This window comes from Ambystoma mexicanum, chromosome 5p, assembly GCF_040938575.1.
Source record: "Ambystoma mexicanum isolate Mex_15411 chromosome 5p, UKY_AmexF1_1, whole genome shotgun sequence".
NCBI lineage: Eukaryota > Metazoa > Chordata > Amphibia > Caudata > Ambystomatidae > Ambystoma > Ambystoma mexicanum.
Genome location: NC_090930.1, coordinates 659,601,320 through 659,627,036, shown reverse-complemented (window position 1 = coordinate 659,627,036; position 25,717 = coordinate 659,601,320). Strand labels below are relative to the sequence as shown.

General features: G+C 43.3%; 1 protein-coding gene across 1 annotated transcript in view; it reads left to right on the top strand.

Annotated features, from left to right (window-relative positions):
- Positions 1-25,717, top strand: part of LOC138481110 (aryl-hydrocarbon-interacting protein-like 1) — a 199,335-nt gene that overhangs the window by 61,441 nt on the left and 112,177 nt on the right. The window contains exon 2 of the mRNA XM_069613025.1: positions 7,241-7,420. Coding sequence (XP_069469126.1) covers positions 7,241-7,420 — 180 coding nt within the window. The remainder of the gene's footprint in view (positions 1-7,240; positions 7,421-25,717) is intronic.

Sequence of the window (25,717 nt, the reverse complement as noted above, 5' to 3'; positions counted from 1 at the left end):
CTGTGTCAGTGTACAAATTAATGTGGTGGACAACCACTTTTTAAGATCATAACGTATGCAACAGAAGGGCGCCCTAATGGCTAGCCTGAAATTGGAATGCGATATGAAGCCTCCGAGTGATATTGCAGCAAGTAAGCCATTAAAATACCGGGTTAGATTGTGGAGCACCCTGGAGCTTGCTAAATATAGGGAAGCAATTGTGAGCCTGCAGGGTTAAGTTTGCTCCCATGGCTCAGGAGCATTCTCAAAGGCTTTGAGGCCCTTAATGTACCAACATTTTTGCCTGAGGCTGAACTGTCAACGAGCTCAAAGAAGGTGGCTCAAATTAAGAGTAACTTAATTAGGAAAATGTATAGGGCATGTGCTGCACTAAAGACTGGCATATCATATTCAATGGTGAGAGATAATGTGGGCTTTGAGCCCTATTTAAACTGGATAACGCCTGGATACGCCAGAGCCCTGTTTTCCAACTACCTACTGACACACTAAAGGGTGCCTTTTTTTACAGCTAGGTCGACCCGTTCCTCAGACACCCAATGTAAAACCTGTGTTCATTCCGAGGAAACAAACCATTTTGTACTTTTGTGCCTGGGTACTTGGACCTTAGGAAATGCTATTTTGTCCCACTATTCAGGCTAAAGGTTGTAAGGCAAATTGAAGCAGCTGTAACATTCTGTCAATGTTACACACATACTACCGATATGAACGCTATGTGTTTTATTGCAATATTTCTCAATAGAGCATGCTTAAGAAGAGTGAAATCTGTGTTCTAGGAATGAAAACTGTAGATGTAACTGGGAATCTGATTTTTAAATACTGCCAACCATGAATGGTTATTAATTGTAATAATATGTTCTGTTTTGTATGGTTGTTGATGAATTTTAAGCTTCCTGGGAATCTGATTTTTAAATACCGCCAACCATGAATGGTTAACAATTGTAGTAATATGTTCTGTTTGGTATGGTTGTAAATGAATTTTAAGCTTCTTAATTGTTTTATTTGTAATACTGCTTTTATGGTTAATAATGCCAAATAGAGCTTGTTTGAACAAACAATTATTAAAGGCCAACAACAAAATAATAATAAAACCGGCCGATAAGGTAGGAGCTACCATGTTAATGGATGTAAACAAGTATGAAGAGATGGCACAAAACATATTAGAGGTTAAGATGAATTAAAGAATGTTGCACAAACACCCTCCTAAAGACAATCAAGCATTAATCTTTGATGCTGCTACATTTTCTCTATGAAGTTATTGGATTAATAGAAATTAGTTTTAATGACTTAATCCTAAAACATCTAGGGGGTCATTATAGGTTGCCGGTACGGAATTAATATGCCAGTAATTCTGTTTACTGGCAAGTTTCCAGACTGGCAAACTACAAGAGCTGGCGGTAAGTCAGGCACCACGCGGCAAAAAACATCTGGTATTACTGGTGCCTGTATTACAATCCCCCCATGGACACCTTAAGACTCCATGGAATGGGGATTAGCCTACCACTGTCGACACCTGTAATCTGCTGGTAATTCCAGCTGATCAGACGCTCTTAACGGTATTACTCTTTTCCAGTATGCTGGCGGGACAACGGTCAGGATACCGGCAAACTTCTAATGATGGCCCTAATCTTTATGCTCTGCCTAAAATTCACAAAAACATGGAGAATCCTCCAGGCAGACAAATAGTGGCAAACTGTGGTTCGGTACGTGAACCCATTTGCCAGTTTGCCGAACATATTTTTAAGCCCATTAGTCAAAAAATAAGAACATAACTATGAGATAGCACAGCAGTGCTTCATATTTTTGAAAAATAAAATGTTTATGGTTACAATGGACATCCAATTGCTGTATCCAAGTATTCCCCAAAATGAGGCTATTGAAGTCCCAAGAAATGTCTTAGGCTCTATCAAATATAATGAACCGATTGCCAGGGAATGTATGGTCAAGTTATTAACTATTGCATTAGAAACATTTATTTTTAATTTAAAGATCAATTTTACCTTCAGGTTAGCGGGACAGCAATCGGAGCAGCAATCAAACCCTGTCTGGCCACCATATATATGGAAGACGTTTAAGAGAAATACATTTTCTCCGCAATGTGTTCCATCTACAAATCTAAGAATGGAGATGTTATGTTGACTATATTATTATGATCTGGCCTGAGGATGAAAACATTATTTTAGACTTTTTGTGCTTGGCTAACTACATGCAACAATAACATTGAATTTACCAATTAATATACTAAGAGTAAAATACATTTTTTAGACTTCAAAATCATAGCACAATGTGGTGAACTTGTTTGCTCACTATATAGAAATCCAACTGACCATAAGACATTGCTACATTATAGTAGCTATCACCCACAAAATTTAAGAGATAAACTGCCACATGGGAAATATCCAAGACTACAAAGAAATTACACATTAGATAGGATTTCAAATACCATGCTGACATGCTGGATGCGCGTCTGTTGGAGAGCGGATACCCAAAAAAACATATATCACGTTCTAAAACAAGAGCTTGCAATACACTGAGAGAGGTGCTACTTAAGGATGAAGACGAAACTTCTAGAAAAGAAAAAATAACATGTTGCCCCAATACAGTAGACATAAGTGATTGCAAAATATTGTCCGCTTATTCGAACGCCGCAAGAGGATTTACCTCGCTTTGCCTTGAAAAGAACAAAACATCTAAAAGACCAATGAGTACATTCAAGACAATCAGTACTACCCAAATGTCAAGATGTCAAACCTTGTTGAACTTAGGTCGTTTGGTGGTACACTTACCATGTGGGACCGGCTCAGTATGCAAGTTCGCAGGCAAAGTGCTGTCTTTTAACATTCACAGTAAAGATTGGAAACTCAGAACAATTACACATTTTAGAGCAAGCAAGAAAGCCTACTCTGTAAAATGTCCATGTGGCCTTCTCAACAAGAGAGGCTCAAATGAGGATTGCTGAATGTCGATCAAGGTTTAGATGCAAAACAATTGGTGCACCTATGGTTCAGCATTTTACAGATCGTCATCACTCACAGGATGACTTCTTCTGGTGGATAATCGACACAGGCAATAATAATGTAGGGAATTCACTACTCTTTAAAGAAGCTCAGTGGGTACATAGGCTAAAGACACACACATCTGGCCTGAATGAGCAATTCTCAATAATATGAAGATTTTGCCATGCGTGCAAAATAAGTGCAAAATTAGTTCTTTATATTCGAATTGCATGAAATGTGTAATTGCCCATCAGTAAAGTACATCTAAAGAGCTTGTGATACAACAAAAAAGTGATTGATTAATAAAAACATGCATCCTAATATACTGTGATTTATAAACATATGTTATTGTTTAAATAGTTTTTTATGATTGAAAACTAATAACATACCCCGCTCTAAAGAAGTAACAATGCATGAAAGATGAGTATTGCATAATATGGAGCATTCACCATATAGTTACATCTAAGACGGTGTGACGCTAAACGTCAAAAAATGTCAAGGACGTCATAAGCGTAACGTATACACGAGTGCAAAATCACCTTAGTGGTAAAATGGCATTTGATATGCATCCTTTGCAAGGCTGTTCAGCAACTATACGCGGATTGACCGGCGACATTTTGACCCAACTATGGAACATTAAAAAGGTAAATACTTTAAGACCATAATCCTAGCCTGACTCCTTTTAATACAAGTATGTCTTGAATGAAGAATAGAGAATTCTCTTGTTCTCTTTCCATCAGGGAACAATTTCATTATTGACAACCTGACTTTACGAATGGCATGATCCAATGATATTGAGAAGATATATCTATTTATAAAACGATGACTAAATAATGGCAAATACTTCTCTTATATATACTAAAAGGTTTAGTGCCAGTAAAAAGTGCAGCAAACTTTTAAATAAGTAGGTCTGTACCAAATATTACATTTGGGGTTTGTTTCCAATAGGAAATCCTTGGTGACAGATTCCAGTAGAATTTGGTTGATTAATCTAGTTTGATACACAAGATGGATACACTTGTTTCTTTCAAACACGTTGGGGTGAGTGCTAAATGATTGGGGCATTTAAATAATCTGTATAAAGAAATTTTATTAACAAATAATTATATATAAATAAAGTAAAAATCGATGTCACTTTTGTGATGACCAGCAATGATTTCCTCTAAGAATGACTGAAGGAGGATACATGTCCTACAGATTTAGCAATTATAGGGGTCCTGACAAAGGCGTCTGCAATTGTATTACGCCAAAACGTTGTTTAACGTCGTGATAGTGGACTTCAGATGTAGTTGAGATCCACTTAGTGATAGAGGACTTGTTGCATAAAAAATAGGTAAAAATAATAATAACAGCTTTGACTTAGACTATGATTAGTTTTGTTTGTCGATTGGGATTATGTAGATTATTATGAAAATGGCTCTGTGTTCTTTAATGTTAACACTTCGAGTGACATGATATCCACTTCATTCTGGCACTGTCCCACTTTGTATGTTGTTAAAATATTGTTGATGTTTTGAAAATTCTGTCTATGCCTCATGTAATGCCCATATGTTTGTAGGTAGAATGTGTATTAATTAAATAAATGATTGAAAATTGTCAGGAACATTAATTTGGTTTATAGCTGGTAAGCCCCTGGACTGACATCCGCGCAGGGGACTGGAAGCTGAACTGAAGAGTACACCCTCCATTTTCAATCTTTTAATGTTTGTAGTTAGGTGCATCTACTGTGGCCAATTAACAGTGAAAAGGTACAACATATACTGTTCTTTTTAGTCTAACTGTCCTTTTAGAAGAAGACATTTTTGCACATCCATTCTTACACAATCACTGAGTCATTGTCTGTTTGTGCCCTGGGTCCTTTGTGATGGATATTATACTGTGAGAATATTGACAAATGAGGCCGTGCATTGCTAGAAATACTGTTTCCCAAAGCCTGTTGTTCCATTATGTTTCATATATTTCCTTGACTAACTTTCATTAAAGTAGTCTGGCACAATCATACAGCTCTCTTTCATACCAGCACAAAGGAGCACAATGCGCTATCACTCCTTTGTTCAGAGGTGGACAGCACTAGTCACAGCTTGTCATCCCAAGCGTAAGGCAAGGGCTCAGAGACATTGCTGGTGCTCCCCACCCATACATAAGGATATGATAAGCTCTTAGCACCGGGAGCATTCTTCACGGGTTCTAATTGCTTTTTTTCAGGGAAATTGAACCAGTGTCTACTGCAAGAGCCTGGCGGAAATACCTGTGTTTAGAGTCACTTCTGTCATACAAGAAGACTGTTAAGGACTATAAGCTGGGTATTTTTTCAGCCAAGCAGGCTGATTATATTGTCAGAAGTTCCAATGCAAAATCTAGTTTGAAAGAATTGTTTGTAATCCTTAGATAGCTAGAGGGGACGACAAATCGAAAGGCTGGATCTGACATCTGCAATGCCTGGTGTCAAGATATACAAATGTTAATTTATTATTAAAATTGCTAATCATCAACAAGCGATAATCCCGCATCAAAGGCTTCTTGACCTCCCAGCTCCTGACACATGTGGAACATCTTATTTGCCTCCATTCTCTGTTGATAAACCCAGGTTTTCGTTTTGCCAGGTCTCTGAAGAGGAAGTCCTCACAATAATAAACAACATGAAACCAACTGTCTGCCTAGTTGACGTATGTCCAGCATACATTTTCAATGAATGCTTATGCTTTCTCCTTCCTGCAATTACACAAATTGTCAACTCCTCTTTTTTGGACTTCTCCGTACCAGCTAGCCTTAAGGAAGCCTGGATTATTATTATTATTTTTTTTAATTTATTGTGCAATAGCCAAAAAAATTGACTTTTAGCACACCCCTCTCCTCAAGAAGGAACATCTTGACCCTGCAGTTGCTGACAACTATAGGCCAATCACAAACGCACCTTTTCTGATGAAGAACCTTGATAGAATTGCTTACCTACAACTACAGGAGTTCATTGAGTCACACAAAGTTTTGGGGGTTCATCAGTCGGGCTTCTGTGCTAAGCACGGAACAGAAACGCCTTTACTTGATTTTAAGTCCAGTATGGCCAACATGATTGGCAATGGCCATACTGCTTTACTGATGCTATTGGATAGATCTGCAGCCTTTGACCTTGTCGATCACTTTACTAGAGATTAGAATAGTTGATGTTGTCAGATGCTCAAAGTGCTGTAGCGTGGATCAAGTCTTTTTTGGGGCCTCGCTCTGTGAGAGTGGCTATGGGTTACCTGTGGGTTCCCCAGGGTTCATGCTTGTCTCCAACCCTGTTCAATGTCTACACCACCCTCTCTTTGACCTTTTTGATAGTGTTGGTTCAATCTATATGAACTATGCCGACGATGCGCAAATATTACTAGAACTGTCTGGCGACTATGACCACAACTCTTTGGTGATTAATCAGATTTATAATAATTATAATAAATATTTGATATTTATATAGCGCTTTGTTCCACAGTGCTTTACATAGCAAATATTTACATTTATTATAAAAATGGAATTATAATATTATAAGCAGGGCTTCGAGCTGGTAAGTGGGATGGTGTAGGGCATGGGTGGGATTAGTGGGATTGACACATGGTCGTGGTAGAAATAAGTAAAGGGAGTATGTTTCTTTACCATTTTCCGTGGAGGCCATGACTGACCAGGGAGACAGCTGCAGTGAGCTAGTGCAGGGCTTTGAGCTGGCAAATGGGAGGGTGTACGGCATTGGTGGGACTGGTGGGGAGACCTCTTGGGAGGTGGTCTGGGGTGTGCAAGGTGCTGCAAGAAGTGGGGCTCAGGAGGAGATTCAAGGAAAAAACGTCAGACACCCGGGGGTGAGGCACAGATGGGCACTGAAAATGAGGGTCGTCAATGGGTTCCCAACCACATTCTTTCCCAACTAATTGACCAGCGCCACTTCCCAGAGGTGCCAAAAGTAATTTTCCCTAACAAAATCCTGTTTAGGTGCAAATGATAACCTTTCAAATAGGAATAAAGAGAATGTCTTTGTCAAATGATTACCTTAAAGGAAAATGCATCCCAATAAGTAAAGCATCCCCTTGGTAGATTCTGTGTCTGAATTGGTGGCAGTTCTCAATTCTGCAAGAAAATACCAGAAAAGGACTATGCACTTCTTCTAAAGGCCCGCTAGGTGTTCAATTTGATTTAAAGTGTGTTCAAGAAAGTTTGCTGTTCACCAGGACTCTTCTCATGTGCTAATGATGCCTTTATCCCTTCTCTTTCCGGTGTAGCTCACTTTCCATTTCCAGACGCTAGCGGCAGACTTTGAGCGGACTGTGATTGATGACAGTCGGAGTGCTGGCATCCCTATGGAAATTATCACTGGAAAACTATTCAAGATGGAGGTGTGGGAGACACTGCTCGCCTCAATGAGGATTGGAGAGGTTTCAGAGTTCTGGTGTGATGTAATTGTGAGTGTTGCCTGGAGGTGCAGTCAATGAGATCATGATGTGCATGCACACAACAACCTTTAACTATTCTACTAAGACGTGCTGATTGTGTATTTAAAAGGGGCTCATTTTCTAGAAGTCGGGCATTGCACTGGAGTGGACTGTGTCCATTTTCACGTAATGCCAAACGACACATTTGTCCAATGTTGGTCATTTCTAAGATGGAGGGAAAATGCAAAGGATAAAACGCAGGCAAAATCGCCTTTACAGTTCAAAAAAGATAGTCGGGTGGACTCCATAGGAATCCCTTGGTATTCTGGCAGCATGAAAGTACATGCTGGCGGAAAACCATGGTGCTGTTTGAAGGTGGAGCAGGAATGCACAGCAGAAGTGCATATCACATTCTGTGTCCAGCGTCGGATTGGGTCGTCGGCCAATCGGCCCGTGGCCGATGCAAAATCATGGCCGGAGACCTGGGGGCCGGTTCCTGAAGCCCACATGGGCCGGTTTCAGCCAAGGCGTGGGCTTCACACTTCAGGAACCAGCCCCCAGGCCAGGGCCTCGGCCTCGCCAGGCGGATGCAAGTTGCAAAGGATCTGTAAGTAAGTAACTTACAGATCCTTTGCAATTGCAGCCCCACGCCCGCCTCCGCCGCCGGCCCGCCGCAGATGCAGAGAAAGGTAACACTGAAGTATTACCTTTCTTTGATAAATGCGGCGGGCCGGCGGCTAACTGCCTCGGCCCGCGACACCCTGGCGCCAGCAGCAGTAAGTGCTACAAAACACTGGGAGGGACGGGCGGGGCTGCCTCAGCCCAGCCTGCTCCCTCCCAGTGATTTGTAACAGACTCTGCTCGCCCCAGGCAGGGGGCACCGTGCCCCCTGCTGCCGGCACCGATAGAACCAATGGCACGGACCTGCCCTTTGTCGCTGGTGGGAAGGACGTGGAGGAGACAGTGCTGATGGCAACAGCCACCCCAAAGCCCACTGAAGGGAAGCCGGGCAAGAAAGGTATGGAGCGCCCCCATGAATGCACGGGTGCTGCTCAAATAAAGGGTTGTGTGCATGCCAACATTACTGGTGTGGAGTTCCAGATTAAAAGGGGAGTTCCTACAATCATTTAAAACTGAGATGGGGTCATCTAAAGGCAAGCCGCGCAGAGCAAGTTATTGATTGCAACGTGGGTCATTTTAGGGCAAGACAATGCATATTTGTGCATTTACGAAAATGAATTAAAGTAACCTTTACAATCCTAAGGAATGCACTAATATATAGACTCAAGCAGCGCCGAATATGCGTATGTTGGCCAAGATCACACGGCTGCCGCGCAAAGAGACTCTGTGTGGGATTGCCAGAGACAAGGGCCGATACAAAAGAGGGTTACACCACCCACCCCGCCTCCCCGCCAACCTATGCCAGCATCTCGGGGCGCAAGCCGCAGGGGTCATTGGGAAGAGAGGGGTGTGCAGTGTGATCATTTGGCGGCATGCCAGTATGACGCCGTGTTTCCCATAGCTTAAATTGCTACCAAGCAAAACTACAGTTCCCACAATGCACCAGATTCTTCAATGACGGAAATGTCACTGCGCACACAGTGAGCGAACCCATGTACAGCTCTGGACGCCCCACAGTTGACGCAGCGTCTTTTTACGTTTAAATGCCCGTTACGGTTTTAGAGGAAATGGCCACGTGGCTATATGGGGGCCTGATAGTGCATCGAAGTTTCATCCCATGCCATGAGCACATTATGGATTGTGATGTTATGTCTTAAACGGGTGACATGTCCATTTGGGAAAACCTTGTAAAAAAAAGGGCTGGCATACACATGTTACACAGGATGGCAGGCAGCTGTTGTGGTGGGGGGCGTTAGTTTTATCTTGGGAGAATGGCATACAAAAGTATGGGGGCAAAAGTGTGCTGGCAAGGATGTTCTACAGGTGGTAAAAGACGTCCCTTCTCTGGCATGGAGCATGCATTGCTTCTGAGACATGTACATAGTAATACATGTAACAGGCATTGGTAAAACCGACAGGTCTGTTTTTTTTTTTTTAACAATGATAAGAACTTGTCTCTGGACTGTATAGAAGTTTTGCGTGCCTGCGCATGTGTGTGTGTGGGCGCGCGCGTGCGCCTCACTTTGGATTTTCCCTTTGTACGCTGGGACTGTTGGTTTACTTTTCCTCATTATCAGCAATTCCCATGGCTGTGCTGTTGTACTTTTTACGGCACAGTACAAGCTCTCCTCATTCATTATGAGGACAGTGGGACCCCACGGGGAAGACCCCTAAGCGGTCCCAATGGTACGGTAGGCGGGATCTCCCTCCGTAACCGTGAGTGACTATGTATTTTGCTTTTCAAAAGTTGCAGTACTAGCATGTTTTTTCTGCCTTTGTCTCTGTTACGATCATACAAGATATTCCATCTCTTTGTCCTCAGTCACTTGACAAAATCCTTGTGCCTAAAAGCTTGTGTACAGTGTACAAATATTTGACCATAGCATCACGTGTTTGCATTATGCAGGCACCGTTGCGGTGGGTGCTTCTTTGGATCCAGTGTGTTTGGGGTTCAGTTTTACTGGTGGGTGTGCATGCAAACACAGTCATGGGGGGGTTCGCTGGGAAGGGGGGGTTTCTTTCTGGCATGTAAAATAAAAAACGGATTTTGTCCAAAGAAAGGCCTTGATTCCGGCTGGATGTAATTGGTGTTACGTGAGGGTGTTGATGAGCTAAACTGGTCTGCTGTTAAATCTCAGTTACCAGTTTAATGGTATTCACACTACAGAATAATTGCTCATTTTACTCCAGCCGATATGATAGCTCAGTGGGTTGAGTGCTCGCTGCTGCGATGTGTGTCTGATCTGCAGGTTGCAGGTTCGAACCATCTCAGCCTTTCATCCTTCTGAGGTCGATACTTGAGTACCAACACAGGTTGGGTGATATTGTATGCAGGTTTTGTTCTATAAAAAAAGAGCTTAAGCGTAAGTGCTATACAATAACATATTATCATTTGGCCTTGGACGTCTGCTTGCATTCACAGTAATTTGACAATATGGATCCTACACATAGATATTAATGGTACATATGGTGATCCATTCTTGTATGAAATGTATGTCACATTAGTGAAATCATAACCATATTTTTCGTAGTGTACTTAGGAGCAATGCTATTTGATGCCACTTCCTGTTTTGTCAAGGGGTGAAAGGTCGTGTTCATGCTACTCCTGCTCGGAGCTGTGGACCGTGTCACAGAACTTTATGCAAAGTTATGTTATTTTATGTGTTGTAATGTAACAGACACTTGAACCCTCCATAAGTAGCATTTTCTGTAAAGTCATGAATTGACGCGATTCACGGATGATGGTTTGAGGGTCACTTTTTTTGAGGCGCGGGGTGGGCCACTTTTTTGAGGCGAGGGGTGGGCCACTTTTTTTTGGTTGTCCGGGCCTATTTCTTGTCCCAGTCCGACCCTGTCTGTGTCACCTCTACTCCTCAATATAGCCTTAAATTCCCCAGGAACACTCTGATGTGTTGTAAAACGATCCCCACTGTGTTCAGACCAGAAACATGTACATAGGCAAACATTGCAGAGAACAAAGCAGTCCTATGAGGGGCTAGGGTGGAACAGGAAATGTTGATGATATTGATGGATAGGGAAGAGATTGAGAAGTATGTACAGTGGGGTTACTCAATATATACTGTCACATGGCCGAGGGAACAAGGAACTACTGCTTAGTGATTTTTGGAGATCCAAGTGTCCCAAAAGTCCTCCAAATATTGGGGCTCACCTTCTCTCCATCACTCATTCCCCTCTTCCAGTGCAAAGGCACTGTGTAAAGTCAGAAGAAGGATGAAGACACTGGGTTGACATTTTCACCCGTTATTTATCAAATAATAAGAACATGGCCTAACTTTCCCTATCACTATGTGGGTGCTCCGGGCAGATATAAATAACTAAGCAGCTCTTCCGTGGTCAGGAAGTCGTCAAACGAAAGTCAGGTGTCCAAAGAAAACGAATTCTAACTGACCCTACCACTATTCTACCAGAATAAGGTCAGGAGAATGTTTCCCTTCTTCTGAGTGTCTTTCTTGCAAGGTTTTTCCTTTTCTTCAGGCTTCTTATAACTAGGCTAACTTTTAATAGCCTCTTGTCACAATCTGTGCAAGTTCTTGCAACTCTTTCAGAAGCTCTTCGGGTTTTCCCTCCCCTTTAGGGATTTTCTTCCAGGACTCCCTTTTCACGCTCTGGCTTATCTTTTATTCCACACTGATATGTCTTTTGTAACATATATTTTCTTAGATGTTTTCCTGGTGGTTAATCCCCCCCTCTCCTCCCGCCTCTCCTGGGATGGTTAGTTTTGTGTAACGTTTCTCTTAAGGGCTTTGCTTGCTCTTACTTCATAGAATTCTCCTTCTTGTTTGTTAACAGTCGCTGACTCTTAACATATGTGGTACTTTCCCTTCTTCCCAGGGTATTTGTGCTCTGCTCTTAATGATCTCTGTTTCAGGTTTTCTCGCAGTGGCGCCCCCAGACACTTTTCATAGGAGTGGCCAATCTTGGGGTTTTACACCAAAACAAACATACATAACTGAGTGGGACGGTGCAGGGCCAGCGGTCTTCTAAGTGTGGCTGTGGCGCCCCTGTTACTCTGGGTTCTCTTTCTCTCATTAGAGTATTGTCTCTCTCTGATTTTTATCCATTTTTCGGGTCTTAACATGTGTGTTACTTTTTCCTCTTCCCAGGGTATGTGCACCCCACTCTTAGTGGTCTTTTTTCCAGCTTTTATTGTGATGCTTTTTCTCACATTACAGTTCTGTTTCATCAACTTTACTGTCTTGTTAATTTCACTGGGATGAGTTCCTCTTGTTGCGTAATGATTCCAAGGCAGCCTCCCGGGTATTCCGTTCTCCCTGTTACCTTAGAACATCTCAGAGGGGGCCTTGGCTCGCTCAGGTTCACTTCGGTTGTTCCTGTACTTCGCCTTCTTATTTTCTCCAGCATCCCCCTCTCCGTCCTCTCTCTCTCTGTGAGCCAGTAGCAGTGCGGGCGAGGGGACAGTTCCCTGATTTCCCCACGTAGTGATTTTGGCATCGTTGGACGGGCACCCTGCCCACCATGAGTCATTGTGGTCATGCCACCACCAGAATCCAGTTTCCCTTCTCCTTGGTTTCTCTCTCCATACCAATGCTGGGCTTCCAGCATTTCACTCTTGCTCTCGGAGCATATCTGAAAGTCGCAGGCTCCTTGGCTCCCCTTAGCTCCGCCTCACTCCGGTGTGATGCCATCACAGTGCTTCCTCTGCTTGCGTATGCATTTCTCTGCTTTGCCTCCTCTCAGCGTGTGCTCTCACCTCTCAGTTAAATGGAGATCTCCTTTTAAAGAGACAGGTCCTCTTTCTTGTTTGTAACACTTTGGGCCTCATTACACGGTAGGCGGAGAACCATGGCCCAATTAGCGCCATGGTTCATGCCGGTAAAAAACCGGCACCGCCTTGGTGGAAAGGGGAATTACCGCCCCTTTCCAAGGTTGGCGGGGCGGTAATTCCCCCTTCCACCATTGCCCTTCCCCATTCCCATTTTTGCCGCATAGGGCATAATGGGAAAGGGGAAGGTGCTAATTACGGCACCGCAAATTGCGGTACCGTAATTAGCTCCCTGGGTCCCTTTGCGGGTTGGTTTTTAACGCCTGCAAAAAGCAGGCGTTAAATTCCCCATCCCGCAAAGGGACCTCGTAGTAAGGCGGTAAGGATTTACCGGTACCAGTAAAATACCGGTACCGGTAAACCCTTTCCGCCTACCGTGTAATGAGGCCCTATGTTTTAGTTTTGTCTTCAGTCTATGGATTTTATCCTCTTCTTCACCTCTAACAGTCTTGTGTATTCCACCATAGGGAATGGTTTAGGGAGTTCCTCACAGGAACGGGAAACAGGAGTCCTTGCCTCCAAAAAAGGGGATGTCTCTCCCAGTGAAGTCCCACTTGCTTTGGCGCACAGGGAGGGTATTGCGAAGTGGGCATACCAGGGCTGGACTGAAAACCATAAGTGGCCCTGGAATTTCTTTTCAAAGTGGCCCCCTATTTCACCGAAGGAGTGAGCACGGCGCTTCTATGAGGGAATTGGGAGTATCCCCCAAGAAAATGTTGAATACAATGTGTCAAAATTAGTGTACATAAAGCATGATTTAAACATACATGGATTACAAATTTCATGTTTTAAATAAGGTCATGATCTCGCAAAATAGATCTTCAATGCTAGAGGGATAAACCACAAGTGCAATATCAGTCTCAATAAAAGTAAGAAACATATCAAATAACAAAGCATGTTTTGCAACAAATGTTTTTTTTAAGTAACAGAAATCTATGAAAACTCTAGAAATGTAAAACAGCTAATAATAAATAATAAATATTCAATATCTCTTGTAACATTCAACCTTCAAAGCAAACAGAGCAATGGTGCCATCACGGCTTAGTGACTAAAAGCATCTCTCCACCCTTTCCACGAGCATATAAAGGCTTCTAACTGAGATATTGCAAATGAGTTACATTTGACATATAATGGTTTTTATTATTAAATACCAGACATCCACGAAAACTGTAGGACTGTGGAGCAGGTAATATTAAATAATAAATATGAAACAATGAACATCCCTTGTAACAAGCTGCCTTTTGTAGGGCAAAATATCAAGCATAATTTTGCTTAAGGAATGTGCATAACACCTTCCAACTCAGGTGTATTAGGAAATTGCATTTAGCATATTATGCATACAGTGTTAAATAATGTAAACCCCTGGAAAACTGCAGAACTGTATAGAAGCCTATATTAAATATTTACCAATCTTTGTAACAAGCAACTTTTGGAGGCTAAATAATCAATGATTTCATCATTGTTTAGTGACATCAAAGCTTCTTTTTCAACTGACATACGCACAAAGGCTTCCAAATGAGGCTGAGTAAGGGAACTGTGAAGTCTGTTCAAGATATACTTGAGCTTTGAAACTGACCTTTCACATCCTACTTGAGAACAGGATAATGTCAGTGTAAGCTTGTAGGCATTAGAAAGTGATCTATAGGCTTGACTGTACATTTTGAATCTCTGTAGCACATTATAGCAGCATGCTATACAATTCTTGCATGTTGCACTTTTGTCTCTGTCCTCAGAATGGTCACCTTCTTCAGTTTCAAAGATGAGATGAAAATGGGAGTCATCTTCTTGTGCATACACTTCATATTCTTTATCAAGAGAATTATTTTAGCCTGTTCCACTTTGATGCAGAATCAAGCAGTTCACTCTGTAATGTTTCAGCGGATGCTTCTGAAAGAAATCGGGTCAACACGCTGCTTAGGCGAGCCAGAGCATTACTTGGAAGGTTCTGCAGGATCTCCGGAAAGTTTCTGAGGTCCAAACATGTCAAATCTGCAAAGAGCTGACCATGGGTTGTCAATCGGCTCTGCAGACTTGTAATGATCTTGTCCATTGCAATATTGTACACTTCCACTCTGAATTTATCACTGGGTAACACAATATCTTCATCAGCTGCAGTTTCACCAGACATCACCTTCTTTCGACGTACCCGAGGCATTTGGAAGTCTTCTTCGATTACAACTTCAAATTCCCTTTCCTCCAGCTTCTCATTTGCCCAAATTATGAACTTCCTTGTTGCATCCATTACATCAGTAAAATTACGACGCTGTGTCTGTAGTCTTTCTATGGTTTCACTAACTATTCAATATGCCTGGAACACATCCAGACCTTGTGTTTGTAAGTACAGAGATAAAGGAGTGGCATTAAAAAAAAAAAATGGATACATCTGAGCAGTCAAAACAGTACGGAAATGAGTGACTTTGCATATGCATCAGCCTTGTACCTAGAATCGTCATTGAATTGATCAGATGTGGCTAACTCCAGCATCGTTTCCACAACATCAACAAAAATTGCTCTACTTGGGTCGATTTATTAACCAAACATTTAAGTAAGTGCCACATCTTTTGCCCACCATCTTGTTTCTCCAATTACAGACATTGAACGAAATCTATCTTGTTGGTATTTGTCACGCCACACGTTCATACGAAGGTATGATTCACAAATACATACATCACATGAATTTAATAGGCCAAACAGAGAAATTGCAGGTATATAAACTTTTGTGACATCCAACATTACTAGATTATGTACATGGGCATAGCACCACACATGAATCCGGCCTGGGGCTGTGCTGATCAGCCATTTTGTAAAGCCATTGTACTGCCCTTGCATGTTGGAAGCTCTGTCTGTTGAATTACCAACACAGTTTGATACATCAATATCCATTTACTGCAGTACATCACAGACCAGATCACACATAGCTTTTCCAGTGGTTGATGCACAGTTTACTAGAGATATAAGATGCTTGTGAACAACATCCGTAATGTATCTAATTACAATAGAGCACTGACCTAAAGCATTTATGTCCTGTGTTGTATCCAGATGCATTGAAAACCTTACAGCTTCTCTGATTTCTTCAACAAATCCTTTTTTCAATAATGATGAAATAATATCAATGATGTTGTTAACAGTGGTTTTTGAAATCAGTGTAACCAGGCTGCCACGCCCTTTACTACCCTTTACACGCACATGTCGTTTTTTACTAAGTTTCCCAACTTCTTCAAGGGAACGTTTTAGTAAAGGATCAAATTTGTTCAGAAGAAGGAGAATTTCTAGAAAATTGCCATGATCAAAACTTTCATCTCCTAAAGTATGGGCTACTTCAATTGTTGCCCGATAGCTGAGACCTCTTTTGCCAATCAGTTTAATTGTTTCCACCACACGCTCCAGAATGGCCAGTTTCCTTTTCACTTCCTCTTGTTTTGCGTTCTTTTGTTTTTGAAAGAAACAGCTAAAAATTTCAGTATTCTTTGATCTAATAACGCAAGAGGTTGAACTAGTGTTGTGTAGGTTGCTTCATTCATGCTTATCAATTCATTGGTAAATATGCTTTTCGTCAATGCATCCTACAATGAAAACACTTCTGTCTGTGTTTCTGCTAAAAGCAAGACAGACCATGCAGAAAAAAGCTCTAGCCTTGCATGAATAAGTCAACCACTGCCGCCGTTCCCCATTGTATGCTGTTATAATTTATTTGTATTGAAAGGAATTGGAATGTCATCTGGTTGACATGGGTGGAATTTTAAAAAGGCAAGTAGGGTTTCTGATGATGGCCTGACAAACCACTGTTTTTCCTCAACATTTTCAGTTGACTCAGCTTCAGCTTGTACTTCTAGGAAACTTTAAAAAGTTGAAGCATCAGTTTCATTTCTTTCATCACCCTGTCCTGTACTGCCAACTTCAGTTAATTGTGGCATAATAGCTGCTTTCCAGTGTAGGATCTTCCTGAGGACGAACACGTTTTGTTGACATAAACATGTCCCTTACATTTTGATATTGGCTTGCTTCTTTGTCAATTCTTTTCTTTTTCTTCTCGCGTTTTTTCTCAGCTCCTCCATTAAATTCTTCTTTTCCCGTCATCATCACCTTTTTTATCCAAGATGAAATCTACAAATGTAAAAGAACATCTGTGGGATCAAAAAGCTTCCTTTTTTGCATCACTTATAACAAAACAAGTATTACAATCAAGTCTGTAAGCCTGTTGTTGGTCGGTCCCTCAGGACAGCTGTCCTGCCTACGCTTTGTGCATATACAGCAGGTTTATTCGTGGCCTGATTTTGGGTGTGGGGGGATTTACATAATGCTCAAGTGTACTCCAGTCCTTTCGAAGCGTTTATCGAAGCGAAGCGTCTGATTGATTTATGCACATCAGCGTACCGGGTGATGCAGCCAATTCCCGGGCTGACAGTTCCATACAAAGGATTCAGTAGGCCCAGGTTTTCTGCATGATGTTTGACCTCTGCTTAAGCGCAAGTTACTTTTGCCCAATTTCAAATGTAAATAAGTTTGTGTTGTACAACAATTACTGAAATGAATGGTAAATGCTTAAATGGCTGAACAAAGGTTTGAACTGATTTTGGTTTTAAAATTCAAATGAGTTAAACTCTTGGGGAAGAAAACCTTGAGGCCCTTTTGTTTGGAAGCTAGAAGTTTTGAAATGGTATTTGTTTCTTGTCCTTTGGAAGCAGGAAGAACTTGGGGAAGGGAACCCCAAGACCATGTGAACTGTTTTGGAACCGTTCTGAACTTGGGGACGGGGAAGCTGACTGCAAGCCAAGATGTGGACGAAGCTCAGAACTTTGAGCCTCATTACGAGTTAGGCGGTAAGTTTTGGTTTTGAGTGGAGGATTTACCTCCAGCAAAACCCTGGAGGTAAATCTTCCCACTCAATGGCAAAAGATCAGCAGTGTTGAAAAAATCCCCATTGGGTCCATTGGACCCAAAATAAATGGGGAATTTCCCGGCCAAGACCACCTGTAATCAGGCAGAAATGACGCCTGACCAAGTGGATCAGGGATGATCAGGGATATTTATGGGAGGATTTACCTCTGCATTTCTGCTTAACTCGTAATGAGGCCCTTTGTTTTTTTAACACTATTTCTTTTTGCTGCTGACATCCCTACACATTGTATGAAGTTAGTTGTGAGGGCCTGTAACAGTTTTGGACACAGACAGAGTCTTGATTTGGACATCCTGACACATCTTATCCTTAGTTTTATTTAGGTAGGGAAATCCCACCTTAGCACAGGGCAAGTTATTTATTTATTTATTCTTTTCTTGTTAGGCGCTTATACAATAAGAAAATACTGTTTCAAAGCGCCCACAGGGCAGGGAGAGAGCGAGGGTGGGAAATACATTACAACATAAATATTTAAGAGGAGAGGGGGGACGTGACAAACCTACTATGCTTTGTGAGTATTCAGAACGTGCAAGTGCAGAAAGGAAGAGGAGGTAAGTGCTGGGGGGTCCGGCGCTCGTGGGTGAGCCATAAACGAAGCGCTAGGAATGTTAAGTGCTACACGGGCTGGGCCACGGGAGGTGTAAGTGCTAGCCTCCAGAGCAGAGGGTGTGAAATGCAAGTGCTGTGGATAGACAGGAGCTGGGAAGAATTGGTGTGGGAGGTCAAGGCCCTGAGGATGCATAAGGGCCAAGGACACTGATTTAGCAACTGTGAGATTAGCAGAGGAGAGAAGGAGGCAAGGAGGAAAGGAGGAGGAAAAGAGAAAAGTCTTAAAGAGCTACCGGAATTTGACAAGATCATGCGCAAGGCGCTGGGGAGGGGGAGGCTATTCTAAAGGAGGGAACCCACAGAGGAAAGTGAGTGACGCCCTGCCCTCTAGTTAGCAAAACGCTTTACACACAAAGAGTTGGTGCCAGAGGAACGAAGAGGTCTAGAGGGAGAGTACTTAGTGAGATAAAGTTGACAATAGTGTGGTCCCCGGGGCCAGACAGCCTTGTGGATGATGCAGAGTGATATACATTTAATCCGTGCAGCAACCGGGAGTCAGTGAAGACATTTTAGTGCCGGAGAGATACGGTCCTTAGGCTTAAGGCCAAGGATAAGTCTTGCTTCCCTTTTCTGGCTAAGCTGGACGGGTCGCAGAGTGGAAGAAGGAATATTCAGGAGGAGGCTGTTACAGTAGTCAAGTCTAGAGAGAACCAGGGCTTGAGTTACATTGAGTCTCTGAGGGAGTTAGGCTTTACTCCAACCAACTTTGAAGGAAAAATAAAGCTTTGGATTAGAAAGCTGAATGTGTCTTACTTCATGATGCCTTTACAGCGCCCGGACACTTACACACTCATGCATGTACCCACTAACTCACCCAACTATCTATCCACTCACCCAATTATCCCTCCTCTCTATTTTTCTTTCATTTCCTCATCGCTTTATTGAAACCGGTATGGGGCCTCCTCACAAAGCTATGGGTTTGCTTGCACGAGTTACATTTTTATATTATTGTTAAAAATGGTTGGTCGTGACATTTAAAAAGAACCATGTGTAAGGTATGATGGAGCAACATCACAATTTTGAAAGGGCAATATTGGGCTTTGCTTTCCAAAGAAAAAACATCCACCCACTGGAATGCTGGGGTTTGATATAAATGCCAAAAATTGAGAGCATAATGTGATTAGTAATGAGCATGTTTAGTTTGAAAAATGTATAGTCTTACCGTCAGAAATGTTCGCCTGTGTACACTGCAATCTGTGTTTGAGCTGTTGTGACTGGAATGTGTTCAGAAAATGGCACCACCAGCAGTTACCTCAGACCTCGTGCTGTGGGCATCAATGAGGAACGAGAGGCATAGTTGCAGAGACAATCAGGGCAGTACGAAATCATTCAAAGAAATAACAAAAAAATGAATAAAAGTTCACTGGCCCAAGCCTAAAGGAGGACAAAAATAAATGGTTAAATGGGAAATTCTCAGTGTTAATTCTCATGCAACATTTGAAGAAACGGAGCACCCACAAACATACAACGTATGATACACGATTATGCAGTGGTGAGCAATGACTATTGGGCAGAATTGACTTTAGCATCAGACCCAGCAATTTTAGGCTACTTTGACTTCATCTTGTTGACCTACAGACCCGAGGCAGGACAGGACATAATCACAGACAATACACGGTGACAGCAGCTGCACAGTTAACAAATACCTGGAAATAACTAGTGTTTAATTGTTAGCAACTGCATTCACATGCCCACATTATTAGGCAATACAAATCGTGATGGGTGTTAACATTTACATGACAGGGGAATGATTGAAAGGGTAGGAGGGAGGCGACAGCTCATTCTTAAAGCAGTCGTTAAGTGTCTGGTTTCAGACCACAACTCTTAAAGCTGCATCAGAAAAGCCTCATTAGACTGTGTAAAGAAGTTAAAGCCCGCTCCCACACATGTTTCCCCCACTCCACCCTACCCCACAGAGATTCTCAGAAGTTAACCTTGCTCTGAAAATGTGAAATGCAATTGGGGAGGCGACAGCTCATTCTTAAAGCAGTCCTTAAGTGTCTGGTTTCAGACCACAACTCTTGAAGCTGCACCAGAACAGCCTCATTAGATTGTGTAAAGAAGTTAAATGCCCCACACAAGTTTCCCCCCGCGCTCCCCCTACCCGACACACATTCTCTAAAGTTTACTCCACTCTAGAAATGTGAAGTCTTACACCCCACACACAGCCATAATGCATACAAAGCAACAAGCCTGGTGCAGCCTGTCACACTCCCAGTTGTGGGAAAACAATGACACGCAAAAGGAGCAAAATGAATGACAAAAAGTACAAGCACCCAGACCAGGATGCACATCCTAGGTAACACCTCATGCATGCTTCTCCCTGAGCCCCTCAGCTGCATAAGGAAAAGCGTGCACATGGGTTCCCTAGCACAATACACTGCTCAATTTGAGCTGAAGTTTTCAGGGGCTATTTGCTGATTCTGTGTTATAGAGTACAGCACCTCTATTGATCATCCTGTAATAAATCATGAGCCTTAATATGAACATTCAACTGTAATGCTCACCTGAATCCCACGGAGACGCTGACCAGGCCTGGGCTGCAGCGGCCTCTTCTAAGGTGATGCGCAGGACTCGGAACACCGACTGGGCCGGACCCCCAAACCTCGCCTGTCTGATGCGTAGGAAGATCTTTCTGTAGATGGGGAAAAGGATTTTAATCACCTGCGGAGTGACGAGTCGAACCCCTCCTTTCCCCTTTTACTCTCTCTTCAAACCACCTCTGAACCTTCCCATTAATTCTCACCTTAAGATTTGAAATGACGAGCTCTCCATCCTGCTTCTGGTGCAGGGGTGCGGTAGAATCCAGTTACTTCACTGGTTATCGGACGGGCATTCAGGTCCAGTTGCTTCACTGGTTTTTTGGATGAATAAGGCGCTTCCGTAAGTATATGACTTATCAAGTTCAAGGGTTGTTCTTCCTTCCTTTTTGGCCTTTATTTTCAATGGACTGCTTTTAGTCTTTTAGCGCAGGTGCAGAGCGAAGATTCCACGTAGAGAAGACAATTCGCTGTTGATAATTCAGGTGAGCTTATGTTGGGGTGGTTTTTCTAATGTCTGTATGTTCACCCACTAATGCGCGTGTTCTTTTTTCCCCCATAGGGGCCGGGGCGCGGTACTGCCAAAAGGCGTGCCGACCCGAGATGAGGAAGGATTCTCCCCCACCAATCGCCAGGTAAGCCTTCTGGCAAATCAGTTTTTTCCCAATGTTTTCTCTGGCTCACCTTTTGTTCTTCTCTTTTCCTTCCTAGGTGCTGGAATGCGGCGGAACGTGCGGATGGTCGTAGGAGTACGGAATTCCTTGTGGACAGGTGAGTTGAGCGCAGCGCTGCAACAAGCAACGCGAGGAATACAAAAATAATGTCTTTTCCTTTAGGATCGTCGGCGTGTTGGCTCTGGATCCCATGCAATATCAGGTAATGTCCTTTATTCACCTTCTCTTCCTCTCTTCTTCCTTTTAGGTGTTCCAGGACTGAAGCAGGCGTGGCTGGAGTCAGGATGCAGGAGCAGACACGGTGAGCGTCCAGCTGCTAGGAGCAGAGCAACGCGAAGCGTGAGCTGCTGTCTGGGCGTGGCTTAAATAGCCTCCAAAGAAGTCCCAGGTATGTATCCTTCCCCAATCAGGTATGTATCCTTCCCTAACCACGCCCGAGTGGCAAAATAGTCCCACAGGTAAAGTAGTTCCTTTCAGGCCTCAAATAGGTCTGGATCTGGCAGCATGGTCTGCAGCAGGTAAGTCCACCAAAAGCACTCCCTTTATGAGCCTGGCGCCAGGACTGATGTCCAAAATGAGCCTGGCGCCTATGGCGCCAGGACTGTGTCCAAAGGGCCCCTATTTGGGGTTGCTGGACCTTCCCTTGGGTACCTGATGTGTGCTTCCGGGGCTGCCGGTCTTGGACTGGCTCTCCGGGAGTATGCATCATGACAGCACTCCCCCCCCAAGGCCCCTCCCAAGATCGTTCTCTCCGGGGGTCTCGGTTTGTTTGGGAAATTCCGGTGGAACCTTTTGACTAACCGAGGTGCGTGCACATGGTCACTAGGCTCCCAGGATCTTTCTTGAGGCCCGTATCCTTTCCAATCTATTAAATAGTACAATTTGGACTTTGACACCTTGGAATCCAAAATGTTCTTCACCTCGAACTCGGGTTCTCCATTTATTCGGATAGGTTCTGGTGGCTTGATTAGTCGGGTTCCAGGTTGCACCGGTTTCAAAAGTGATACATGAAAAACAGGATGAATACGCATATTAGCTGGTAGGTCGAGCTTGACGGCCACCGGGTTGATGATGGCCGTAACTGAGTAGGGCCCCACATATCTTGGGTTAAAAGTTTGAGGTCCCTTGAGCGATAAGTGTCTGGTAGCTAACCATACTTGGTCTCCTACTTGGTATTGAGGTGCTTCACTTCGATGTAGATCAGCATTCTGCTTGTACTTTCTCTTGGCTTGCAGTAAATGCGCAGTTGCTTCCTTGAAGGCTTGAGTTATTGTAGAATGTAGATGGTTTACGGCGGGCATTTCGAGGCTTTGAGGTGAATCAAGGTCTGAGGTCCGAGGATGATGTCCATATATGGTATAAAAAGGACTTTGTCCAGTTCCCGAGTGTATCGAATTATTGTATGCGTATTCAGCAATCCAAAGGATATCTTTCCAATTACTTTCGGATTGATGCAACATACACCGTAGATATTGTTCAAGGGTCTGATTTGTTCTCTCAGTTTGACCATCGGTCTGAGGATGGTGACTGGTCGACAATCTTACGTCAATCTGCACCAGCTGACAGCACTTTCTCCAAAAATGGGAAATGAATTGGCTTCCTCGGTCAGAGACTAGTATGGATGGGAATCCATGTAAGCGAACAATGTTTTCCAGAAATTCCTTAGCTAGGACTGAAGCTGAAGGCAAGCCTTTTAATGGAATGAAGTGGGCCATTTTAGAAAATAAATCCACTATAACAAGGATAGAGTTATATCCACAGCAAGGAGGCAGGTCCGTAATAAAATCCAGTGACAAGGTGTGCCAAGGTGCTGGTGGAATGTCTAAGGGTTGAAGAAGACCAGCTGGTCTCCTCTTTTGTCCTTTGTTTTGGGCGCAAATACCACATGACATCACAAATGATTTAATGTCCTTTTGCCAAGAGGGCCACCAGAATTGTCGTTTTACCTTTTCTTCCGTTTTGGCAATCCCTGGGTGTCCTTCTATCAGGGTATCATGATAATGAGAAATAACTAGTTCTTGTAGTTCTTTGTGTGGCAAAAATAAGCGCCCTTGGAAGTAAGGTAGGTCATCCTTAACAGTAAAGTTAGATCCCTTTAAAATCCAATCTTGCAAGGCTGTAGGGTCCAGGAGTTGCTTAACTCTAGTTTGAATGTCCTCCAGAGTTTGTAAGGTAATCATACCCAGAATTTTTTTTTCGGGAATTATTGGTACTGGTTCTGCGCTTGTATCTATTTCACCCATTCCTATTCGGGAAAGGGCATCAGCTTTACCGTTCTTGCTGCCAGGACGATAGGTGATTACAAAATCGAATTCAGCAAAGAACAAAGCCCATCGGAGCTGACGTGATGACTGAGCTTTGGCAGTTTTCAAATATTGCAAGTTCCGGTGGTCTGTGATCACCGTGATGGTATGTCTAGCGCCAAGAAGATAGTGCCTCCAAGCCTGAAAAGCGGATTTAATGGCCAATAACTCCTTATCGGTGATTGCATAGTTAACTTCAGGTGCTGAGAATTTTCTGGACCAAAAGGCTATGGGGTGTAGTTGATTAGATTCGGGATCTCTTTGAGACAGAACAGCCCCCATGGCTAAACTGGATGCGCCGGTCTCAAGTATGTATGGAAGATCCGGGCGCGGGTGTTTCAGTACTGGTGCAGAGGTAAATTTGGCTTTCAGCTCCTGAAAAGCCTGTTCGGCTTCCCCAGACCATTCGAAGCGTTTATTTTTCTTCAAGAGTGCAGTGATGGGTTGAATGATCCGCGGAAATTCCGTGATAAATCTGCGGTAAAAGTTGGCAAAGCCAAGCATGCTTTGTACGCCTTTCACAGAGCTAGATGATGGCCATTGGAGGATGGCATCCACTTTTCGTGAATCCATTCGGACTCCTTTAGGTGTCAGGATGAAACCAAGAAACTCGACTTCTTTGGTATGGAAAACACACTTTTCAATTTTCGCAAATAGTTTGTGTTGGCGCAGTTTCTCGAGAACTGCCTTAACATGCCTTATATGTTCAGATTCCGAAGAGGAGTATATCAGAATGTCATCGATATATACGACAACACAAACATCTAGGAGTTCTCGAAGGACATCGTTCATGAAGTTTTGGAAGGCAGCAGGGGCGTTGCACAATCCGAAAGGCATTACTTGGTACTCGAATAGTCCATATTTGGTACGGAAGGCGGTCTTCCATTCGTCGCCTTCTTTTATTCGCACCAGATGGTAAGCCCCCCGGAGATCTAACTTGGTATATATGCAAGCCTCCTTTACTTGGTCAAGAAGTTCGGGGATCAGGGGCAGAGGGTAACGGTTTTTGACAGTTATCTGGTTCAATGCGCGATAGTCAATACAAGTTCTGAGGTCGCCTTCTTTTTTTGGCACGAAGAACAGGGCCGAGGATGCAGGAGACTTTGACAGGCGAATGAAACCATTGGCTAGGTACTGATCTAAATATTGTCGCAAATGAAGATTTTCAGGTTCCGTAAGAGCATAAATTCTGCTACACGGGGGTTGCGCACCCGGCATCAGATCAATTTGGCAATCGTATGACCTGTGAGGGGGTAGCGTGTTGGCCTGTTCCTTCTGGAAGACGTCTTGAAACTCCATGTACTCCGGCGGTAGCCGTAAAGTGACAGGGGTTACTGTAACCAGGCCTATCTTTGGATAACAGGTTTGCGCGCAATCAGGAAAGGATTTCTCTTCTCTCGCCAATCAATTCGAGGATTGTGTGTTTCTAACCAAGGGATTCCTAGAATTACTTGAAACTGCAGGGCCTTGATTACGTCAAACACAACAGCCTCCCGATGCCCGTCCTGACCTACTAGTGTCACCTCTGCAGTGGAATGTGTTACTGGCCCAGAGGCAATTTCGGATCCATCGACTGTGGTGATGACTTCTTTAGTGGTTTTTGGACGAAGAGGGAGGTTGATCCTAGAAGCCAATTCATGATCCACATAGTTCCCAATAGCTCCACTGTCGATGTATGCCTTTATAGCATGCAACTGCCCAGGCTGTTCCGGATTCACAAGGATCATTGGCATGATGAAGTGCGAGGTCTGAGAGTCAGTTTTCAGGCTCGACAAGTGGACCTCTACGCTTGTCGGGCGTGGTCTTTTCCCGAATCCGGTTCCTTATGATTCTTATCCGCGGCTCCTACCGTTTTCTTGGGTGGTTTCACCGGGCAATC